This window comes from Pseudophryne corroboree, chromosome 4, assembly GCF_028390025.1.
Source record: "Pseudophryne corroboree isolate aPseCor3 chromosome 4, aPseCor3.hap2, whole genome shotgun sequence".
NCBI classification, from domain to species: domain Eukaryota; kingdom Metazoa; phylum Chordata; class Amphibia; order Anura; family Myobatrachidae; genus Pseudophryne; species Pseudophryne corroboree.
This window is the reverse complement of record NC_086447.1, coordinates 359,115,668-359,141,148: the sequence shown is the minus strand read 5'-3', so window position 1 is coordinate 359,141,148 and position 25,481 is coordinate 359,115,668. Positions and strand designations below refer to the sequence as shown.

The window sequence follows — 25,481 nt, the reverse complement described above, 5'->3', positions numbered from 1 at the left end:
TAATTTAAATCTGAAATCCTTGAACACTTACATAAAAAGGTTCAAATTCAAGATGGAGTCACTCAGAGCGGTGATTGCAAACCTGGAAGAAGGGGATTATATGGTGTCTCTGGACATCAAGGATGCTTATCTCCATGTCCCAATTTACCCTTCTCACCAAGGGTACCTCAGGTTTGTGGTACATAACTGTCACTATCAGTTTCAGACGCTGCCGTTTGGGTTGTCCACGGCACCCCGGGTCTTTACCAAAGTAATGGCCAAAATGATGATACTCCTTCGAAGGAAGGGAGTTTTAATTATCCCTTACTTGGACGATCTCCGGATAAGGGCAAGATCCAGGGAACAGTTGGTAGTCGGGGTAGCACTATCTCAAGTAGTGTTGCGGCAGCACGGTTGGATTCTTAATATTCCAAAATCGCAGCTGATCCTGACGACACGTCTTCTATTCCTAAGGATGATCCTGGACACAGTCCAGAAAAAGGTGTTTTCTCCAGGAGGAGAAAGCCAGGGAGTTATCCGAACTAGTCAGAAACCTTCTAAAACCATGCCAAGTGTCAGGGCATCAGTGCACAAGGGTCCTGGGAAAAATGGTGGCTTCCTACGAAGCAATTCCATTCGGCAGATTCCACGCAAGAACTTTCCAGTGGGACCTGCTGGAAAAATGGTCCGGATCGCATCTTCAGATGCATCAGCGGATAACCCTGTCACCCTGTGGTGGTTGCAGAGTGCTCATCTTCTAGAGGGCGCAGATTCGGCATTCAGGACTGGGTCCTGGTGACCACGGATGCCAGCCTGCGAGGCGGGGGAGCAGTCACACAGGGAAAAAATTTCCAGGGCTTGTGGTCAAGCCTGGAGACATCACTTCACATAAATATCTTGGAGCTAAGGGCCATTTACAATGCCCTAAGCCAAGCAAGACCTCTGCTTCAAGGTCAGCCGGTGCTGATCCAGTCGGACAACATCACGGCAGTCGCCCACGTAGACAGACAGGGCGGCACAAGAAGCAGGAGGGCAATGGCAGAAGCTGCAAGGATTTTTCGCTGGGCGAAAAATCATGTGATAGCATTGTCAGCAGTGTTCATTCCGGGAGTGGACAACTGGGAAACAGACTTCCTCAGCAGAAGTTTTTCCACATGATTGTAAACCGTTGGGAAAAACCAAAGGTGGACATGATGGCGTCCCGCCTAAACAAAAAATTGGACAGGTATTGCGCCAGGTCAAGGGACCCTCAGGCAATAGCTGTGGAAGCTCTGGTAACACCGTGGGTGTACCAGTCAGTGTATGTGTTCCCTCCTCTTCCTCTCTTACCAAAAGTACTGAGAATTATAAGACGGAGGGGAGTAAGAACTATACTCGTGGCTCCGGATTGGCCAAGAAGGACTTGGTACCCGGAACTTCAAGAGATGCTCACGGAGGACCCGTGGCCTCTACCTCTAAGAAGGGACCTGCTCTATCAAGGACCCTGTCTATTCCAAGACTTACCGCGGCTGCGTTTGACGGCAGGGCGATTGAACGCCGGATCCTGAAGGAAAAAGGCATTCCGGATGAAGTCATCCCTACCCTGATCAAAGCCAGGAAGGATGTAACCGCAAAGCATTATCACCGCATTTGGCGAAAATATGTTGCGTGGTGCGAGGCCAGTAAGGCCCCGATGGAGGAATTTCAACTGGGTCAATTCCTGCATTTCCTGCAAACAGGAGTGTCTATGGGCCTAAAATTGGGGTCCATTAAGGTTCAAATTTCGGCCCTGTCAATTTTCTTCCAGAAAGAACTAGCTTCAGTTCCTGAAGTTCAGACGTTTGTAAAAGGGGTACTGCATATACAGCCTCCTTTTTGTGCCTCCAGTGGCACCTTGGGATCTCAATGTAGTTTTGGGGTTCCTAAAGTCACAATGGTTTGAACCACTTGAATCTGTGGAGTTAAAATATCTCACATGGAAAGTGGTCATGCTGTTGGCCCTGGCCTCGGCCAGGCGTGTGTCAGAATTGGCGGCTTTATCCTGTAAAAGCCCTTATCTGATCTTCCATTCAGGCAGGGCGGAATTGAGGACTCGTCCTCATTTTCTCCCTAAGGTGGTTTCAGCGTTTCATCTGAACCAACCTATTGTGGTACCTGCGGCTACTAGTGACTTGGAGGACTCCAAGTTGTTGGACATAGTCAGGGCCCTGAAAATATATGTTTCCAGGACGGCTGGAGTCAGAAAATCTGACTCGCTGTTTATCCTGTATGCACCCAACAAGTTGGGTGCTCCTGCTTTTAAGCAGACTATTGCTCGTTGGATTTGAAATACAATTCAGCTTGCACATTCTGTGGCAGGCCTGCCACAGCCAAAATCTGTAAAAGCCCATTCCACAAGGAAGGTGGGCTCATCTTGGGCGGCTGCCCGAGGGGTCTCGGCTTTACAACTTTGCCGAGCAGCTACTTGGTCAGGGGCAAACACGTTTGCTAAATTCTACAAATTTGATACCCTGGCTGAGGAGGACCTGGAGTTCTCTCATTTGGTGCTGCAGAGTCATCCGCACTCTCCCGCCCGTTTGGGAGCTTTGGTATAATCCCCATGGTCCTTACGGAGTTCCCAGCATCCACTAGGACGTCAGAGAAAATAAGAATTTACTTACCGATAATTCTATTTCTCGTAGTCCGTAGTGGATGCTGGGCGCCCATCCCAAGTGCGGATTGTCTGCAATACTTGTACATAGTTATTGTTACAAAAATCGGGTTATTATTGTTGTGAGCCATCTTTCCAGAGGCTCCTCTGTTATCATGCTGTTAACTGGGTTCAGATCACAGGTTGTACGGTGTGATTGGTGTGGCTGGTATGAGTCTTACCCGGGATTCATAAATCCTTCCTTATTGTGTACGCTCGTCCGGGCACAGTATCCTAACTGAGGCTTGGAGGAGGGTCATAGGGGGAGGAGCCAGTGCACACCAGGTAGTCCTAAAGCTTTACTTTTGTGCCCAGTCTCCTGCGGAGCCGCTATTCCCCATGGTCCTTACGGAGTTTCCAGCATCCACTACGGACTACGAGAAATAGAATTATCGGTAAGTAAATTCTTATTTATTGTAAGTCACCTGTCAAAGTGCTTGTGTGCTTAATCATACTTTGGCTTATGCTGCCTTTCTACAATAAGTACTTGGAAGCGACTGTCTTCCAATGGTAAAGCGCTCCATGTGGGATGGCTTGTGTTTATTTTCATTACATGCAAGAGACCTTATACAAGCTTTCAGTCACTTGCAGCAACAAAACCCAGAGAGGTCATCTCTAATGGCCGGTTGCATCCTCTGGAGCCTTATACAATAGGAGTCACTGACTAGCTCAGCATGACACTTTCATAACATCCCAGCAGTGTGTTGTCTAATCATCAAATCCTTTTCTTTACTAGGAATGTCAATGAGCTGCAATGGACAGTTGTAGTGGGACAATATGATCTCAGCAAAGAGGAAGATGGAAAACAGGTCTTTCAAGTGAACAGGATTGTAATCCATCCCAAGGTATTAAAATAAGTAGACAGACACCTCTGGGTAAATCACATTATCCAAAACAATGGGCACAGAAGCAGGAGAGGGGTGTGTCTGGTAATAATTGTACTGATGATAAAACATTATAATAATTTCAATAAACAAAATAGGGAGAGTATTAGAACATGTAGGGCGATATGCTATTGATCTCTTTTATTGTGCTGATTGTGCCCATAGAGGTCGGGTTTAGCTGCAGAAAGCAGCTACACCCGACCAAAGAAATTGGCACAACATGAAAAAAGTCCAATTTGAGTGCTCAAACTAGTGATGTGCACCGGAAATTTTTCGGGTTTTGTGTTTTGGTTCGGTTCCGCGGCCGTGTTTTGGGTTCGAACGCGTTTTGGCAAAACCTCACCGAAATTTTTTTGTCGGATTCGGGTGTGTTTTGGATTCGGGTGTTTTTTTCAAAAAACCCTAAAAAACAGCTTAAATCATAGAATTTGGGGGTCATTTTGATCCCAAAGTATTATTAACCTCAATAACCATAATTTCCACTCATTTTCAGTCTATTCTGAACACCTCACACCTCACAATATTATTTTTAGTCCTAAAATTTGCACCGAGGTCGCTGGATGACTAAGCTCAGCGACCCAAGTGGCCAACACAAACACCTGGCCCATCTAGGAGTGGCACTGCAGTGTCACGCAGGATGGCCCTTCCAAAAAACTCCCCCCAAACAGCACATGACGCAAAGAAAAAAAGAGGCGCAATGAGGTAGCTGTGTGACGACTAAGCTAAGCGACCCTAGTGGCCGACACAAACACCTGGCCCATCTAGGAGTGGCACTGCAGTGTCAGGCAGGATGGCCCTTCCAAAAAATACTCCCCAAACAGCACATGACGCAAAGAAGAAAAAAAAGAGGCGCAATGAGGTAGCTGTGTGAGTAAGCTAAGCGACCCTAGTGGCCGACACAAACACCTGGCCCATCTAGGAGTGGCACTGCAGTGTCACGCAGGATGGCCCTTCCAAAAAACACTCCCCAAACAGCACATGACGCAAAGAAAGAAAGAGGCGCAATGAGGTAGCTGTGTGACTAAGCTCAGCGACCCAAGTGGCCGACACAAACACCTGGCCCATCTAGGAGTGGCACTGCAGTGTCACGCAGGATGGCCCTTCCAAAAAACACCCCCCAAACAGCACATGACGCAAAGAAAAAAAGAGGCGCAATGAGGTAGCTGTGTGACGACTAAGCTAAGCGACCCTAGTGGCCGACACAAACACCTGGCCCATCTAGGAGTGGCACTGCAGTGTCAGGCAGGATGGCCCTTCCAAAAAATACTCCCCAAACAGCACATAACGCAAAGAAGAAAAAAAAGAGGCGCAATGAGGTAGCTGTGTGACGACTAAGCTAAGCGACCCTAGTGGCCGACACAAACACCTGGCCCATCTAGGAGTGGCACTGCAGTGTCAGGCAGGATGGCCCTTCCAAAAAACACTCCCCAAACAGCACATGACGCAAAGAAAAAAAGAGGCGCAATGAGGTAGCTGTGTGACTAAGCTCAGCGACCCAAGTGGCCGACACAAACACCTGGCCCATCTAGGAGTGGCACTGCAGTGTCACGCAGGATAGCCCTTCCAAAAAACACCCCCCAAACAGCACATGACGCAAAGAAAAAAAGAGGCGCAATGAGGTAGCTGTGTGACGACTAAGCTAAGCGACCCTAGTGGCCGCCACAAACACCTGGCCCATCTAGGAGTGGCACTGCAGTGTCAGGCAGGATGGCCCTTCCAAAAAATACTCCCCAAACAGCACATGACGCAAAGAAGAAAAAAAAGAGGCGCAATGAGGTAGCTGTGTGAGTAAGCTAAGCGACCCTAGTGGCCGACACAAACACCTGGCCCATCTAGGAGTGGCACTGCAGTGTCAGGCACGATGGCCCTTCCAAAAAACACTCCCCAAACAGCACATGACGCAAAGAAAAAAAGAGGCGCAATGAGGTAGCTGTGTGACTAAGCTCAGCGACCCAAGTGGCCGACACAAACACCTGGCCCATCTAGGAGTGGCACTGCAGTGTCAGGCAGGATGGCCCTTCCAAAAAATACTCCCCAAACAGCACATGATGCAAAGAAGAAAAAAAAGAGGCGCAATGAGGTAGCTGTGTGACGACTAAGCTAAGCGACCCTAGTGGCCGACACAAACACCTGGCCCATCTAGCAGTGGCACTGCAGTGTCACGCAGGCTGGCCCTTCCAAAAAACACTCCCCAAACAGCACATGACGCAAAGAAAAATGAAAGAAAAAAGAGGTGCAAGATGGAATTGTCCTTGGGCCCTCCCACCCACCCTTATGTTGTATAAACAGGACATGCACACTTTAACCAACCCATCATTTCAGTGACAGGGTCTGCCACACGACTGTGACTGAAATGACGGGTTGGTTTGGACCCCCACCAAAAAAGAAGCAATTAATCTCTCCTTGCACAAACTGGCTCTACAGAGGCAAGATGTCCACCTCATCATCATCCTCCGATATATCACCGTGTACATCCCCCTCCTCACAGATTATCAATTCGTCCCCACTGGAATCCACCATCTCAGCTCCCTGTGTACTTTGTGGAGGCAATTGCTGCTGGTGAATGTCTCCACGGAGGAATTGATTATAATTCATTTTAATGAACATCATCTTCTCCACATTTTCTGGATGTAACCTCGTACGCCGATTGCTGACAAGGTGAGCGGCGGCACTAAACACTCTTTCGGAGTACACACTTGTGGGAGGGCAACTTAGGTAGAATAAAGCCAGTTTGTGCAAGGGCCTCCAAATTGCCTCTTTTTCCTGCCAGTATACGTACGGACTGTCTGACGTGCCTACTTGGATGCGGTCACTCATATAATCCTCCACCATTCTTTCAATGGGGAGAGAATCATATGCAGTGACAGTAGACGACATGTCTGTAATCGTTGGCAGGTCCTTCAGTCCGGACCAGATGTCAGCATCAGCAGTCGCTCCAGACTGCCCTGCATCACCGCCAGCGGGTGGGCTCGGAATTCTGAGCCTTTTCCTCGCACCCCCAGTTGCGGGAGAATGTGAAGGAGGAGATGTTGACAGGTCGCGTTCCGCTTGACTTGACAATTTTCTCACCAGCAGTTCTTTGAACCCCTGCAGACTTGTGTCTGCCGGAAAGAGAGATACAAGGTAGGTTTTAAATCTAGGATCGAGCACGGTGGCCAAAATGTAGTGCTCTGATTTCAACAGATTGACCACCCGTGAATCCTTGTTAAGCGAATTAAGGGCTCCATCCACAAGTCCCACATGCCTAGCGGAATCGCTCTGTGTTAGCTCCTCCTTCAATGTCTCCAGCTTCTTCTGCAAAAGCCTGATGAGGGGAATGACCTGACTCAGGCTGGCAGTGTCTGAACTGACTTCACGTGTGGCAAGTTCAAAAGGTTGCAGAACCTTGCACAACGTTGAAATCATTCTCCACTGCGCTTGAGACAGGTGCATTCCACCTCCTATATCGTGCTCAGTTGTATAGGCTTGAATGGCCTTTTGCTGCTCCTCCAACCTCTGAAGCATATAGAGGGTTGAATTCCACCTCGTTACCACTTCTTGCTTCAGATGATGGCAGGGCAGGTTCAGGCGTTTTTGGTGTTGCTCCAGTCTTCTGTACGTGGTGCCTGTACGCCGAAAGTGTGCCGCAATTCTTCTGGCCACCGACAGCATCTCTTGCACGCCCCTGTCGTTTTTTAAAAAATTCTGCACCACCAAATTCAAGGTATGTGCAAAACATGGGACGTGCTGGAATTTGCCCAGATTTAATGCACACACAATATTGCTGGCGTTGTCCGATGCCACAAATCCACAGGAGAGTCCAATTGGGGTAAGCCATTCTGCGATGATCTTCCTCAGTTGCCGTAAGAGGTTTTCAGCTGTGTGCGTATTCTGGAAAGCGGTGATACAAAGCGTAGCCTGCCTAGGAAAGAGTTGGCGTTTGCGAGATGCTGCTACTGGTGCCGCCGCTGCTGTTCTTGCGGCGGGAGTCCATACATCTACCCAGTGGGCTGTCACAGTCATATAGTCCTGAGTCTGCCCTGCTCCACTTGTCCACATGTCCGTGGTTAAGTGGACATTGGGTACAACTGCATTTTTTAGGACACTGGTGAGTCTTTTTCTGAGGTCTGTGTACATTTTCGGTATCGCCTGCCTAGAGAAATGGAACCTAGATGGTATTTGGTACCGGGGACACAGTACCTCAAACAAGTCTATAGTTGGCTCTGCAGTAATGATGGATACCGGAACCACGTTTCTCACCGCCCAGGATGCCAAGGCCTCAGTTATCCGCTTTGCAGCAGGATGACTGCTGTGATATTTCATCTTCCTCGCAAAGGACTGTTGGACAGTCAATTGCTTGGTGGAAGTAGTAAAAGTGGTCTTACGACTTCCCCTCTGGGATGACCATCGACTCCCAGCAGCAACAACAGCAGCGCCAGCAGCAGTAGGCGTTACACGCAAGGATGCATCGGAGGAATCCCAGGCAGGAGAGGACTCGTCAGAATTGCCAGTGACATGGCCTGCAGGACTATTGGCATTCCTGGGGAAGGAGGAAATTGACACTGAGGGAGTTGGTGGGGTGGTTTGCGTGAGCTTGGTTACAAGAGGAAGGGATTTACTGGTCAGTGGACTGCTTCCGCTGTCGCCCAAAGTTTTTGAACTTGTCACTGACTTATGATGAATGCGCTGCAGGTGACGTATAAGGGAGGATGTTCCGAGGTGGTTAACGTCCTTACCCCTACTTATTACAGCTTGACAAAGGCAACACACGGCTTGACAAATGTTGTCCGCATTTCTGTTGAAATACTTCCACACCGAAGAGCTGATTTTTTTGGTATTTTCACCAGGCATGTCAATGGCCATATTCCTCCCACGGACAACAGGTGTCTCCCCGGGTGCCTGACTTAAACAAACCACCTCACCATCAGAATCCTCCTGGTCAATTTCCTCCCCAGCGCCAGCAACACCCATATCCTCCTCATCCTGGTGTACTTCAACACTGACATCTTCAATCTGACTATCAGGAACTGGACTGCGGGTGCTCCTTCCAGCACTTGCATGGGGCGTGCAAATGGTGGAAGGCGCATGCTCTTCACGTCCAGTGTTGGGAAGGTCAGGCATCGCAACCGACACAATTGGACTCTCCTTGTGGATTTGTGATTTCGAAGAACGCACAGTTCTTTGCTGTGCTTTTGCCAGCTTGAGTCTTTTCATTTTTCTAGCGAGAGGCTGAGTGCTTCCATCCTCATGTGAAGCTGAACCACTAGCCATGAACATAGGCCAGGGCCTCAGCCGTTCCTTGCCACTCCGTGTGGTAAATGGCATATTGGCAAGTTTACGCTTCTCCTCCGACGATTTTATTTTAGATTTTTGAGTCCTTTTTTTACTGATATTTGGTGTTTTGGATTTTACATGCTCTGTACTATGACATTGGGCATCGGCCTTGGCAGACGACGTTGATGGCATTTCATCGTCTCGGCCATGACTAGTGGCAGCAGCTTCAGCACGAGGTGGAAGTCGATCTTGATCTTTCCCTATTTTTGGAACCTCAACATTTTTGTTCTCCATATTTTAATAGGCACAACTAAAAGGCACCTCAGGTAAACAATGGAGATGGATGGATACTAGTATACTTATGGATGACGAGTGACTGCCGACACAGAGGTAGCTACAGCCGTGGACTACCGTACTGCGTCTGCTAGTATAGACTGGATGATAATGATATAAAAAATATATATATCACTACTGCAGGACAGGTATATATTATATAATGACGGACCTGCTGGACACTGTCAGCAGACTCCTAAACTACTAGTATGAAGAAGATAGAAAAAAAAACCCCACCACAGGTAGGTATACAATTATGGATGAGCGACTGCCGACACAGAGGTAGCTACAGCCGTGGACTACCGTACTGCGTCTGCTAGTATAGACTGGATGATAATGATATAAAAAATATATATATATCACTACTGCAGGACAGGTATATATTATATAATGACGGACCTGCTGGACACTGTCAGCAGACTCCTAAACTACTAGTATGAAGAAGATAGAAAAAAAAAACCCACCACAGGTAGGTATACAATTATGGACGAGCGACTGCCGACACAGAGGTAGCTACAGCCGTGGACTACCGTACTGCGTCTGCTAGTATAGACTGGATGATAATGATATAAAAAATATATATATATATATCACTACTGCAGGACAGGTATATATTATATAATGACGGACCTGCTGGACACTGTCAGCAGACTCCTAAACTACTAGTATGAAGAAGATAGAAAAAAACAACCCACCACAGGTAGGTTTACAATTATGGACGAGCGACTGCCGACACAGAGGTAGCTACAGCCGTGGACTACCGTACTGCGTCTGCTAGTATAGACTGGATGATAATGATATAAAAAATATATATATATCACTACTGCAGGACAGGTATATATTATATAATGACGGACCTGCTGGACACTGTCAGTAGACTCCTAAACTACTAGTATGAAGAAGATAGAAAAAAAAAACCCCACCACAGGTAGGTATACAATTATGGACGAGCACTGCCGACACAGAGGTAGCTACAGCCGTGGACTACCGTACTGCGTCTGCTAGTATAGACTGGATGATAATGATATAAAAAATATATATATATCACTACTGCAGGACAGGTATATATTATATAATGACGGACCTGCTGGACACTGTCAGTAGACTCCTAAACTACTAGTATGAAGAAGATAGAAAAAAAAAACCACCACAGGTAGGTATACAATTATAGACGAGCACTGCCGACACAGAGGTAGCTACAGCCGTGGACTACCGTACTGCGTCTGCTAGTATAGACTGGATGATAATGATATAAAAAATATATATATATCACTACTGCAGGACAGGTATATATTATATAATGACGGACCTGCTGGACACTGTCAGCAGACTCCTAAACTACTAGTATGAAGAAGATAGAAAAAAAAAACCACCACAGGTAGGTATACAATTATGGACGAGCGACTGCCGACACAGAGGTAGCTACAGCCGTGGACTACCGTACTGCGTCTGCTAGTATAGACTGGATGATAATGATATAAAAAATATATATATATCACTACTGCAGGACAGGTATATATTATATAATGACGGACCTGCTGGACACTGTCAGTAGACTCCTAAACTACTAGTATGAAGAAGATAGAAAAAAAAAACCACCACAGGTAGGTATACAATTATGGACGAGCACTGCCGACACAGAGGTAGCTACAGCCGTGGACTACCGTACTGCGTCTGCTAGTATAGACTGGATGATAATGATATAAAAAATATATATATATCACTACTGCAGGACAGGTATATATTATATAATGACGGACCTGCTGGACACTGTCAGCAGACTCCTAAACTACTAGTATGAAGAAGATAGAAAAAAACCCCACCACAGGTAGGTATACAATTATGGACGAGCGACTGCCGACACAGAGGTAGCTACAGCCGTGGACTACCGTACTGCGTCTGCTAGTATAGACTGGATGATAATGATATAAAAAATATATATATATCACTACTGCAGGACAGGTATATATTATATAATGACGGACCTGCTGGACACTGTCAGCAGACTCCTAAACTACTAGTATGAAGAAGATAGAAAAAAAAAACCCACCACAGGTAGGTATACAATTATGGACGAGCACTGCCGACACAGAGGTAGCTACAGCCGTGGACTACCGTACTGCGTCTGCTAGTATAGACTGGATGATAATGATATAAAAAATATATATATATCACTACTGCAGGACAGGTATATATTATATAATGACGGACCTGCTGGACACTGTCAGCAGACTCCTAAACTACTAGTATGAAGAAGATAGAAAAAAAAACCCCACCACAGGTAGGTATACAATTATGGACGAGCACTGCCGACACAGAGGTAGCTACAGCCGTGGACTACCGTACTGCGTCTGCTAGTATAGACTGGATGATAATGATATAAAAAATATATATATATCACTACTGCAGGTATATATTATAATATAATGAATGACGGACCTGCTGGACACTGTCTGTCAGCAGAATGCGTTTATAGAATTAAAAAAAAAAACACCACACGAGTGTTTAACTTTTTCAGGCAGACAATATACTGGTGGTCACTGGTCAGTCACACTGGCAGCAAAAGTGTGCACTGTTATGTACTCCTGCTATAACTGCTCCCCAGTCTCCCCCACAATTAAGCTGTGTGAGCAGTGAGCACTCAGCACAGTCAGATATACATAGATGATATTATCATGCAGCACACTGAGGCTGAGCACAGATATGGTATGTGACTGTGTATCGTTTTTTTTCAGGCAGAGAACGGATTTTAAATAATAAATAAAACTGGTGGTCACTAGTATAACTATCAGCAAAACTCTGCACTCTGAGTACTCCTAATGCTCCCCAAAATTACTAAAATTAAATTACTAGTAAATCAAGTGTCTCACTCTTTATCTAAACGGAGAGGACGCCAGCCACGTCCTCTCCCTATCAATCTCAATGCACGTGTGAAAATGGCGGCGACGCGCGGCTCCTTATATAGAATCCGAGTCTCGCGATAGAATCCGAGCCTCGCGAGAATCCGACAGCGGGATGATGACGTTCGGGCGCGCTCGGGTTAGCCGAGCAAGGCGGGAAGATCCGAGTCTGCCTTGGACCCGTGTAAAAAGGCTGAAGTTCGGGGGGGTTCGGATTCCGAGGAACCGAACCCGCTCATCTCTAGCTCAAACAGGTCACTTTTTGCAAATTTCAGCACGCAACACTCCCAGGAGTGGGGAACATAAAAATGATATATAATAGTAACACATCACTCAGTGGTCACATATAAATACAATAAAAATACTGTTGCAATAATATTAGTAACCAAATATAGTTAAAAAGTGCTGTATTAAGTCACAAGGTATCCAATATTTTAATTTGTAGTAGTATTTGGAACAAGATAGATGATATAAACTCCACTCTCCTAAGGGTTAGCGCGTTTAATAGTAGCAAGGTAATGTGAATATTTGAAAGTAAATGGCAACAGGTAGTCCACTATAGGTCCATAGGTTCTGAGTGCAGAGACCCTCATGCATAGCAGTCAGTCTCTACGTAGCACAAGTAACCACAATGCAAATAGAAAGATGGTTCCCCTCACAGGTAAAATATAGATTTCTCATCACAGTAGCATGTACATGTAAGTCCCATGGAGAAAGCAGCTCAGCTGGGATCAGAACACGGACACGCTGAAGAGGGAGATGCACATGCACATTAGTCTCCACTCTCCAGGCTCTCCTGTGCCATGTCTCAGGGTCTAATTCAGACCTGATTGCAGCAGCAAAATCTTTCACTAATGGGCATGTAGGTGGGGCATGTATATTATGTATACAGCGATAATGCTGACATGGTTAAAAATAGGAATTTAATTACCTACTGGTAAATCCTTTTCTCGTAGTCCGTAGAGGATACTGGGGTTCCATTTAGTGCCATGGGGTATAGACGGGTCCACTAGGAGCCATGGGCACTTTTAGAATTTGATAGTGTGGGCTGGCTCCTCCCTCTATGCCCCTCCTACCAGACTCAGTCTAGGAAACTGTGCCCGAGGAAACGGACATACTTCGAGAGAAGGATAGATAAGGAGAGTGGTGAGATTCTGAACCAGCACACACAACAAGAGGAAAGCGATGCTAACCCAACTTTAAACAGGAACAGCAACAGCTGAACCAACAATACTTAACCAAGTAACAGTGCAGGAATAACGAAGCACCGGGCGCCCAGTATCCTCTATGGACTACGAGAAAAGGATTTACCGGTAGGTAATTAAAATCTTATTTTCTCTTACGTCCTAGAGGGTACTAGGGTTCGATTTAGTACCATGGGGAAGTACCAAAGCTCCCAAACCGGGTGGGAGAGTGCCGAGGTTCCTGCAGAACTGATTAACCAAACTGAAGGTCCTCAGAGGCCAAAGTATCGAACTTGTAGAACTTAGCAAACGTGTTCTAACCTGACCAAGTCACTTTGTAAAGCCGAGACATCCCGGGCAGCCACCCAGGAAGAACCCACCGACCTAGTAGAGTGAGCTTGTACAGATTTCGGAACCGGCAAACCTGCCGTGTAATAAGCATGCTGGATAATGAACCTGATACAGCGTGCAATTGTCTGCTTTGAAGCAGGACACCCAATTTTATTGGGATCATATAGAATGAACAGCGAGTTGGATTTCCTGTGACAAGCTGTTCTCTTTACATACACCTTCAAAGCCCTCACAACATCCAAAGACTTTGAAGTAGCAGAGGTGTTCATAACAGCCGGGACCACAATAGGTTGGTTGATGTGAAACGCGGACACCACCTTAGGAAGAAATTGCTAACGAGTTCAGCTCTGTCCTCATGAAAAATTAAGTAGGGACTCTTGTGAGACAACGCCCCTAGCTCTGACACACGTCTTGCTGAAGCCAAGGCCAACAGTGTGACGGTCTTCCATGTAAGGTACTTTACATCAACCTCCTGTAACGTTTCAAACCAGTCCGATTGGAGGAACTACAGCACCAAATTGAGATCCCAAGGTGCCGTGGGAGGCACAAAGGGAGGTTGGATGCGCAGAAGACCTTTCAAAAAGGTCTGGACTTCAGGGAGAGAAGCCAATTGTTTTTGAAAGAAAATGGACAAGGCCAAAATCTTGACTTTTATGGAGCCCAGACGTAGGCCCACATCCACACCTGCCTGCAGAAAAAGCAGGTGACGTCCCAGTGAAATTCCACAGCAGAATATTTTCTGCCCTCACACCAAGAGACGTATTTCTTCCAAATACGGTGGTAATGTTTAGACGTTACCCCCTTCCTGGCTTGGATCATAGTCACGATAACTTTGTTAGGGATCCCTCTTCTGGCTAGAATCAGCCATTCAACTTCCATGCCGTCAAACGTAGCCAGTTTGTGGATGGCATGCTGTAAAGTTATAAGTGCCTCTTGTGAAACTGGTAAGCCTGATTCAAATAATATGTGAGGTGGGAGCTCTTGGAACTCCAGTCTGTAGCCCTGGGAAATAAGATACCGGCACAAACTTGACCAGATGTGACTGAAGAATTTTAGTCGGGCTCCCACCTGACAGCCCTCCAGGCTTGGTGGTCCACCGTCATGCTGAAGACTTTGAGGAAGCAGAGTCTGAGGTCTGAGTACTGGCAGTTGCTGATTTGTGTGGTTTACCTCTTGCACCTCTGGAAGACGTAGAAGCACCTCTGGATTTTCCCTTAAACTTGGCTGTCCGAAAGGACTGTAAATTTGAAGCTGAATAAGCTTTCCTGGCTGGGGGAGCTGCGGAAGGAAGATACGTAGACTTATCCGCAGTAGCTTTGGAGATCCATTTGTCTAGTTTGTCTCCAAACAAGGCCTCTCCTGTGAATGGCAGGCCTTCCACGCCTTTCCTGGAGTCCGCATCAGCAGTCCACTGGCGTAGCCACAAGCCCCTGCGTGCTGACACTGCCATAGCGGTGGTGAGTGCATTAAGCAAACCAATCTCTTTTATGACCTCCACCATAAAGTTTGCAGAGTCCTGTATATGCTGCAGGAGTAAAATAACATGCCCCCCTGGACAAGGAACCTAACCGCTCAATTACGTTACCTGACCATTTAGCAATGGCTTTTGTGATCCACGCACATGCAATAGTGGGTCTTTGGGCCACCCCAGCAGCTGTGTACAATGATTTGAGTGTAGTCTCAATTTTACGATCAGTCGTATCTTTTAGGGTGGCTGCACCAGGGACAGGCAATACAATTTTACATGACAACCTAGAGACTGATGCGTCCACTATCAGTGGAATTTCCCATTTTTTCTATCCTCTAGGGGAAATGGAAAAGATGAGAGCTACCTTTTTGGGATTGAAATTTCTTATCAGGATTAACCCACGGTTCTTCAAACAGGGTATTCAATTCCTTTGATGCAGGAAAAGTGACTTAGGACTTCTTTTTTACATTAAAATAAGATTCCTCACTCTCCTCTGACACCTTATCAGGAATTTGCAGAACATCTCTGATAGCCTCTATAAGAGCCTCTATTCCCTGTGACAGAATAGCATCCCCCTTCCCAAATCAACCTCACCCTCCTCCGAGTCTGACCCATCAGCGTCAGAGTCAGACTGCAGGATATGGGCCAGAGATAATTTTTGCGGACAAATGGGAGGGGATTGAGACGCTGGTTTGGGGACTGAGTCTCTATTCATAAACTCATCCAGAGTCTGTCTTAAGTATTGCGTCTCTTTCTCATTGCGGAAAAGCTTTGTAGAAATATTTGAGATCATTCCCTTAATGGAAGTAACCCAATCTGGTTCAGCCCCGCTATTCTGGGAAGGTGCACTGCCCTGAGTACCCAGTAGTGAGCCCCTGGTGAAGAGGAACACTCTGCTGTACAAGAAACACTCTCTTTGCCTGACATAATGTAAATGTGACAGCACACACATACACCGGAAAAGGTTAAGCACAATTAACCCACAAAGAGCCCTTCAGGGAGACACAGAGTTAATTGGAGCCAGTCCCCACCGCGCCCTTATCACTAATGCCAAGCTTAGCTGGGTAGCAGACTAAGTCCCCTGATAGGGGACTTAGGCAGTCATTCTGAGTTGATCGCTCGCTAGCAGTTTTTAGCAGCCGTTCAAACGCATAGTCGCCGCCCACGGGGGAGTGTATTTTCGCTTTGCAGGAGTGCGAACGTCTGTGCAGCAGAGCGCCTGCAAACGCATTTTGTGCAACACAAGACCAGCCCTGTAGTTGCTTATCCTGTGCAATGATTGCTGCGACGAGTGACACGGTAATGACGTCAGATGCCCACCCAGCAAACGCCCGGCCACGCCTGTGTTTTTCCAACCACTCCCAGAAAACGGTCAGTTGCCACCCAGAAACTCCCACTTCCTGTCAATCTCCTTGCGTTCGGCTGTGCGATTGGAATTGTCGCTAGAACCAGTGCAAAACTACAAAGGACTTCGTACATGTATGACGCGCGTGCGCATTGCGGTGCATATGCATGCGCAGATTAGCCTTTTTTTCACTGATTGCTACGCAGCAAACAACGGCAGCTAGCGATCAACTCGGAATGACCCCCTTAGTACACTAAGAATCGCTCCATGGCGTGCTTTGACCCACCGGTACCACTGAGGTAATCTGGAGTCTCCCCGGAGGAGCTGCGAGTCCCTGTCAGTCAGCGTCTGTGTCCACTGCAAAGGGAAAATGCCGCTGGTGAGCTGCTGGATCCTCTCATAGTGAAGGCCCCGCCCCTTCAATGGCGCGCGGTCTTCAAACCTTTTTTTATACTGGCTGAGGTCATCTGGTGCTTAAAATGGAGAGAAAAACGTTTTAAGGCTATTTTTGCCAGTGTGGGTACTGTGGGGGTAATTCTGAGTTGATCGCAGCAGGAACTTTATTAGCAGATGGGCAAAACCATGTGCACTGCAAGGGAGGCAGATGTAACATGTGCAGAGAGAGATAGATTTGGGTGTGGTGAGTTCAATCCGCAATCTAAATTGCAGTGTAAAAATAAAGCAGCCAGTATTTACCCTACACAGAAACAAAATAACCCACCCAAATCTAACTCTCTCTGCAAATGTTATATCTGCCCCCCCTGCAGTGCACATGGTTTTGCCCAACTGCTAAAAAATTTCCTGCTGCGATCAAGTTGTAATTACCCCCTGTGTACACTGTACTGAGACGCAGCTGTGTACTGTGTCTGGAGACGCATTCCGCCCCGGTTAGAAGCTGTGTGTCTCCGTACCCTCATGCCGGCTTAGTACTCACCACTCTTTTTTCTTCTGGCTCTGTTAGGGGTGGCGGCGTGCTGTGGGAATGTAGTGGGCAAGGCCGTCTTTTCGTATGGGCTCAATGGGCTCTTGCCCAAGGGCCCCAGGAGTAAAAGGGCCCTAGTCTGATAGCCGAGGGTCCCCTCTTTCCAGGGGTACCAGATTTTTTTAAATCGGACCTGGGGAACCGGAGATATCCGACTTCAAAGCAGTGGTCCCAATCCAAGCCTGTTAATTGTTTTTACCAGCCAGATATCTCGGGTTCTGACTGACTTAGAGTTTTTCTGAGGGTATACATCAAAAGCTGTGACTCTCCCCTTTCAGTTGACGCTGCAGCTTGTCTTTACTATGCCCAGAACTAGAGATATCAGCCTTCAAGCAGCTGGTCCCTGCTCCAGCTCCACACGCCTAATATGCAGTTTTATATTTTTGTTGGTGGATTGCTCTGGTTCCTCAAGTCTGATCGCCAAGTCCCCAGTAACTCCTGAAAGGTGGGACTCTCTAGTTTTTTTATCCCATTAAAGCTAAGAAATCTATTTCCAGGAACTGGAGATATCTGCAGTAAAGCATGCTGCCCTGACCCCAGAAAATTATGAATATTAAGCCCACTCCACTATTCACCCCTCCCCTGTGTATTAAACACACCCTACCACCCTGGAAGTCATGTACCAGGGCCCCTTCATTCAGCACAATGTCCCCTTCTACAGTTTAGTGTTCTCCTTCCCGCCCCATTTGTGCAGTAAAGGAGTAATTAGCAGAAATAATTTCTTCAGGTCCTTCATGCTGAGCGAAAGATAGAACCCCCCTACCCCCCGCGGAACATCAAAGCTGCCACTGATAGCAACCCCCACCCCTACCGCTGATGGGTGGGTAGGGGCCCCAGTGCATTTCTGTGCCCAGGGGCCTACACTGCTGTTAAGACGGCTCTGGTAGTGGGGCTTGCGAATAGTTCCTTCAGAAGTTCAGTGTCCTGTCAGCGGGGAACGGGACCATTAACCCTTCAAGAGGTTGGACTGTTCCCCCCCTAAGTCCCACGAAGCAGGCAGGCTGGTGCCAACCAGCCCTGCCTGAAAATAACAAACATATAAAATAAATGCAGAAAACTCTTCAGGAGCTTCCATAAGCGTGACCGGCTCCTCCGGGCACATTTTTTAGACTGAGTCTGGTAGGAGGGGCATAGAGGGAGGAGCCAGCCCACACTATGAAATTCTTAAAGTGCCCATGGCTCCTAGTGGACCCGTCTATACCCCATGGTACTAAATGGAACCCCAGTATCCTCTAGGACGTAAGATAAATGCTTTTATTAGCATTAGAAATGGGCTGGCATTTTGCCGTTGGCATTACGCTGTCCACATACTAATTACAGACTTTGTACCTGTAGATAAAATATCTGCTTCCCATTATCACAGCATCTGCGTACTAATGCTGACTGCATAACAACTTCTGTATCCCTTGGTGTGAGTTAGTGAGAGTGAGCTAGATATCGATCCGGCAGCCATAGGACTGTCCATAAAGTGTGTCAGATGTACTACCTCTGTGAGATTTTGTGGTCAACAGTTCATATATTTTTCCCTATAGAGATCATTCATCGTTATATCTTTTCCTATAGTTTAATCAGAAAACTTTTAATAATGACATTGCAATGGTGGAGCTGACCGGCTCGGTGGTAGCATCTCCGAGAGCAATACCCGTTTGTCTACCTTCAGTGTCTGCTGATACGGGTCCCGCCACCAGCTGCTACATTGCTGGATGGGGCTCCCTTTATGAAGGTCAGTCTAGTATTTTCTTCTTCAACCACGTTAATACCCATAACTAACCATCATAAAGTAGTCATATTAATATTCATCAGAATAAAATATAGCGTTTTTATTGTATCTCAGTCAATAGAAATAGAAATGCTAATTACAGTTAGAAATCATTCTTGCAATTGTGGTTAAAAGCAAACAGGAAATCATATGTTTAATATGGTGGAGAAATGAGTATAAATAAATGGCCACAAAGATTTTACTTGTTTGCCCCACTTGGCTGCTTTTGTTGATCCATCCCTTTCCCCACCATCGTTCATAGAGTTCTGTGGCCTTAACCTTCACCACATCCTATCAGTAGGAAATAAAGTATCAAAACCTAATGTATTTTACATGACAGAAAAATGGCCACTTCCTCCAATAACCCCAGAAGAACAAGACACATACAAAATTGGATAAAGATGGGGCAGCCATATATCAGTACAATTCTGCTACCCTTTGTTGCTTTCTACAACTATGAGTCAGTTCACTGATAATTACTGGTTCTATCTTACTAATAACATTTACTCCTTTCCTTTACCTGTTCTGTTCTGTTTTGAAAACAGATGGTCCTCCATCCGATGTTGTAATGGAAGCCCTTGTTCCGGTTCTGAGTCAGGAATCATGCACGAGCACCCTGGGGAAGGACATGCTGACCAGTACTATGTTTTGTGCAGGCTATCTGACTGGGGGCATAGACTCTTGCCAGGTAATGTCCACTAACTAGACTTATTTCTAGAAGTACAGTATTACCATGTGGTACACATACATGTGGATCAGGACATCATGTACAGTGAAAACAAAAGAAAATATACAGTATGGCTATGGGGCTAATTCAGACCTGATCACTAGGGTGCGTTTTTTGCATCCCTGCGATCTGGTAGTCGCCACCTACAGGGGGAGGAGGAAATCGATGTGCAGGGGTGCGATTGCATGTGCAGGAGAGCTGCACAAACTGGAGTTTGTGCAGTCTCTGCGGGTCTGGGACTGAGGGTCGACAGTACAAAGGTCGACACACCTTAGGTCGACGCCAATTGGTCGACACACCTTAGGTCGACATGGACAAAAGGTCGACATGGACAAAAGGTTGACCGGAACAAGGTCGACATGGAAAAAGGTCGACATGAGTTTTTTATGTTTTTTTGGTGTTGTTTTCTTCGTAGAGTGACCGGGAACCCCAATTAGTGCACCGCTACCGCTTCGCTCGGCACACTTTACCGCTCCAATCGTAGTCCACGTGGATCGTTAAGTATGAAAAGGTTCAAAAAAAAGAAAAAAATCGTGAAAAACTCATGTCGACTTTTTCCATGTCGACCTTGTCCCTGTCGACCCTTTGTCCATGTCGACCTTTTGTCCATGTCGACCTAAGGCGTGTCGACCAATTGGCGTCGACCTAAGGTGTGTCGACCTTTGTGCTGTCGACCTGGAGTCTGGATACCGTCTCTGCACAGCCCAGGACTTACTCTTCCAGTGTGATGATCGGGGCCGGAACTAAACGCCTGGCTCCTCCTGCATTTTTCCGGACACTCCTGTAAAACGGTAAGTTGCCACCCACAAACGGCCTCTTCCTGTCAGTCACCTTCCCGTCGCTGCCCGGCGCTCCCCGTCTCGCCTGTGCATTGCAGTGCATATACATGCGCAGTTCAGACATGATCGCCCAGCTGTGTGAGAACGCAGCCTAGCGATCAGGTCTGAATCGGCCCCTATGTTTTTTGCCTAGTTAGCCTCTACCAGCTGTGTCTTTCATCAATGAAAAAAATATCAGAGCAGGGTGTATTGGGTGTAAGGGTATAGAGTCAATTGCATGTAGAGTACACCATTACAAATGTAGTGTGTGTTCATACCGCTGCGCTCGCCACAGGTTCTATTCCCACTCTATGAGTGTCGTGGACACCCGCGAGTGGGAATAGCCCTGGACCCCCTGCCGGCATCCTGGCGGTCGGTATCCCAGTGTCGGTCACCTGACTACATCCCGTGTATTCAGACTACACAACACTTATCTGATCTGTATAGAGCACTGAGACGAAAAATAGATTTCTACAAGTGTGACACATACAGACACAATTAGAAGCAATGATGATGAATAGGTAGTGGTGTAAAAAGGTATTAGAGCATCCACATTTTTCTAGTACAAATCACATATCTAGCCTAGTTTAATAAAAAAGGCTAGTTGCTACAGGTTGATAGCAGCTACCACTAGTGTTTGCATACAACTATGAATCAGGCCCACAGTTCATAAATAAATAGCTAATATCTTTGTCAATTAATTTTACATAAATTCTGGTGGCATGTAATGAATGAGCTCATTTAAAAGTCACTTCTGAATGCTCCACTCTGTTATACTGCTATAAATCATCCTCAGTTTGAAATAAATATATAATCATATGTAATCAATTTAGTAAACATCATTTAAACCCATTCCTTTCAATTACATAGGCTAAGCCTTTTAAATGAATAAGTGTTCAGTTCCAGTATGTGGCAGTTGTGATGTCTGCCTTTTTTTCTCTGATTAGGGACTCATCGAGTTATTAGGCTGATTAGATAACATCTCTTAAGGGCTCCTTCTCGGATAGATGCTGGAGGCAATGTGGCCAACGGGGAACCCTGCTGCGTATCTGGTGGAGCTGTCCGTGGATCAGAGGATACTGGACTAAAATCCATAAATTAATCTTTGATATTCTTGGCCTGTCAGTCCCGGCCTCTCCATTTTATACTCTGCTCTCCCGTCCGTTGCCCCACACCCCCCGACAACAACAAAAATTACTTAAACATATCTTAAATACGGCCAAATGCCAAATCGCGGCTAACTGGAAGTCTATATCATTCCCTACTGTCACTGCCACTGTGAATGCAATTTGGCACACCTATAGACTGGAACGCATCACAGCAGTGTTGCACAACACCCCTGCCCATTTTATTGCAACATGGACTCCTTGGACGGCACATTTTGGCGCTGAACCCCCATTGGCCACTGTATAGCATATGATATATAGTTATGGTTATATATATGACTGTACCAATTCGTACTCATACTCAACCTACATTGCCCTGCTCGGAAATTCCGGCAGTCGGGACCGGCCGACTATCCCCCCTTGCTCCCCCTACACCTCTCTATCCCCCCCCCCCCCCCCCGCTCCTGCTACTTTCTTGAACTTCTTCCAGACTCTTTTAATGCGTATATTTACTACCTTGGATGGTGTTTCTGCGCCCTATTATGGTTTTCCTATCTATTAGCACCTTATCACTGTCATGTACGCTCAGATACACCTACCATTTCGACTTCCCTTGTATACAATTCTCTCTACTTTGTTATCTAAATATTGTAATTGTTATAAACTGATGGAGTACTGCTCGTGCTCTTCTCTGTCAAATGTATTTTCTGCATTCCAAATTTGCTGTTATGTTCTTAAAAATGAATAAAAATATTTCTCAGAAAACCCCCCATCTCTTAAGGGGGGTACTCACGGAGAGATCCATGCTTAAAATCTAAGCAATCTGACTAGATTGCTTAGATTTTAAGCACAGATCACTCGTGTGTAGCCCCCTCAGCGATAGCGATGCACGGCCCCGCACATCGCTATTGCTGGTGCTAGATTGGCCTGCATGCAGGCCAATCTAGCAGGTCGCTCATTTCACCCGCTGGGTGAAATAAACGGCCCCCGTCCTCCCCCCGCATCGCTCAGCACACATCGCGCTGTGCTGAGCGGCGGGAGAGATGTGTGCTGAGCGGTTCGCTCAGCACACATCTCTCCCGTGTATACTCCCCTTAAGCAATACAACTTATATACTATGGGTAGCAATTGTGCAGTCTATGTTTTACTGTGTTTCATCTGGCCAAACCGCATGTGTGGTATATGTGACTTGCCAATGTTCTTGTGCCAGTTGGTGGTAACAATGATCTGTTTATAGAAGTTGGTGGTAACAATGATCTGTTTATAGAATCCCCATAGTGATACCTTGTTGTATTCTCCTGATCCCACTGGAATGGGTCTGGAACATGGGGCCTGATTACAGTTGTATGCAATGCCAATATTTACGGAGCTGAATGATTATCGGCCAACTGCGTATACTGTATATCACGGTCTCACTGTTCACACACGAAGGTACCTTAGCAATGTTGAGCGCAGTGAGGATTTATTTGCAAAGCAATTGACAGTCAGGAACCGTTTGGGTTAGGCAATGGGGAGTGGAGGCAAAAATGTAGGGTGTTGTGACCATAGATTATCAAAGGATCAGCAACTGCTTACTTGTACACAGTTGCTTGGGTTTGCAAAGCCGCTGGCCGGCATCTCAATAGAAATCCAGGCATCTGTGTCATTTGAATATTTTTGCACGAGATTGCAGCTGCAAAGCATTAGCATACAACTCTAGTACTCCTTACTAGATCCGGACCAGTAGTTGAAGAAGTCTCTCTCCATGGTCTATTTATATAAAACAAAGACCTTTTCTCCTGCTGTTTAACAACAGGAATAGGTTTATACTATCTATAAAAAGCAGAAAAGGCTGAGAAACACTACCATTTATCTAGCACCTTCTAGAAGATAATAGCTAGAATCTGATTGGTTGCTATGGGCAACATCACTTCTATAAACCCGCACCTTAGTAAAAAATACCCCCAAGATCTCCACTGTTTTCACTTTGCACATAGTGGAAGTGCTGTCCCTATAACTTGTATGAGTGAATATGGTGCATACACTTTATGGATACAGACGTCTATAGCATTTGTCAAAGATGTCTCCAAACCATTGGAAAGTCTTCGCTGGGACATACCTTTACCACATGATCTGTCCTGACATTGCAATCTATATGAATACAATAAAATTATGTGAAAAGTGGCAAAATGTACTGTATTCTTTTTTAAATAGGCCCCTTAGTGGCTTGTGTAGTTTGTGTGGTTGGTGTCTCTTGCTCCCTACTCTTCATTCCTCCATAAACTATTCTCTACTAACTCTCATCTGCTTTAACCTCAATGTTAACCTCGGTTCTTCCTCAGATGTTCTCCTCCTCAATCTTACGCTACCTGTTCCTTTCTCTCTGAACTTCAGCAGTGAATAGAAATGTGGCCTTCCACTAGCCCAATGTCCTGTCACTCTCTCCTCAGAAACTGACAGTATCTGTTATGTTTACATCTTCTCACTTCTTCCAACCTCTTTTCATGTCGTCATCATCACACACCTTTTCTGCTCTCTCTAGTCTTCACATCTCTGCTTATGTTCCCCACCCCTTTTAAATTGTTTCCCATTTTGCTCTGTATGACACCTTTTCTCTATTATTAGTACCCTCGCTGCTACCGATTCACTCATTTTTCCTATGTGTCTTTCTCTCGTCTCTCCTCACCACTGTAACCCTGACTCCTGTCTCTGAGTACACTATAATTTGCTAGTGGGTATTAGTGCCGTAGATATTACTAGTGGTTACCCTTTGTTCTATAGAGTGAAGGGAGAAAATCGCTTTCACCACTGACATGTCTTCTCCAGCAATAGGGCTATTTATTCTGTAATACATTTGCTTCAAATGGGTCTATTTATTAAAAAGGTGCACAAACTAAAAATTTGTATCACTACCTATTGCAGAAATATAGATGTTTCTTGCACTGCAATTCAATACCCCGTCTGTGTCACCCCTGTCTGTCTACCCCTCCCCTTTAGAATGTAAGCTCTCACGAGTAGGGCCCACTTCCCTCATGTGCTTATCCTTTTCATACTTTAATAATCCACTGCACCAAATCCAGCAGTCTTCTGCAACCTGATACTTATTCCAGTGTCATCTGTTTATATAGCTATGTTTATTTACCCTGTACTTGTCCTATATATTCTTCAACTGTTAGTCACTGTTTTCCTGTTTTGATTATGTGCATATGTACTCTGTAATGAGGTTCTGCGGAACCCTTGTGGCGCCATATAAATAAAGGATAATAATAATAATAATAATATTAATATTATTATTATTATTAGTTTGTTCTACTGGGTATGCAGGTAATAAAGATGGGTATGTACTCCAGCTATTGCAAGGTTAAAGGGCTAGAAAAAGAAATACATTTTCATTTATTTTCACCAGAAATATGCTGGGACTACATGGCGTTCAAAGGTCTTTTTGGTGGTAAAAAAAGAGAAGACAAAGCCAATAATGGAAGGACACAATGTGGAGATTTACACCCATAGAGACTGTGACTGGAGTCAATGGGAGGGCTAGGGATACTAGGGAGAGGGTTTGGCCAAGTGTGTGTGGAGGCATGACCATGACCCATTACAAATACCAGATGCCCTTTGTACATTATGTGCGCTGGCATGCAGGTGAAGGGGAGTATACCACTGCCTCCTCATGTCCAGACCCTCAGACAGGAATGGGCGTAACTATAGTGGGTGTAAAAGGTGCCATGGCTATGGGGCACAGAAG

The 25,481-nt window shown here is 46.0% G+C and overlaps 1 protein-coding gene across 1 annotated transcript in view; it reads left to right on the top strand.

Moving 5' to 3' along the window:
- Positions 1-25,481, top strand: part of PRSS56 (serine protease 56) — a 240,669-nt gene that overhangs the window by 136,009 nt on the left and 79,179 nt on the right. The window contains exons 7-9 of the mRNA XM_063919643.1: positions 3,384-3,492; positions 18,911-19,070; positions 19,652-19,794. Of these exons, the coding sequence (XP_063775713.1) occupies positions 3,384-3,492; positions 18,911-19,070; positions 19,652-19,794 (412 nt within the window). The remainder of the gene's footprint in view (positions 1-3,383; positions 3,493-18,910; positions 19,071-19,651; positions 19,795-25,481) is intronic.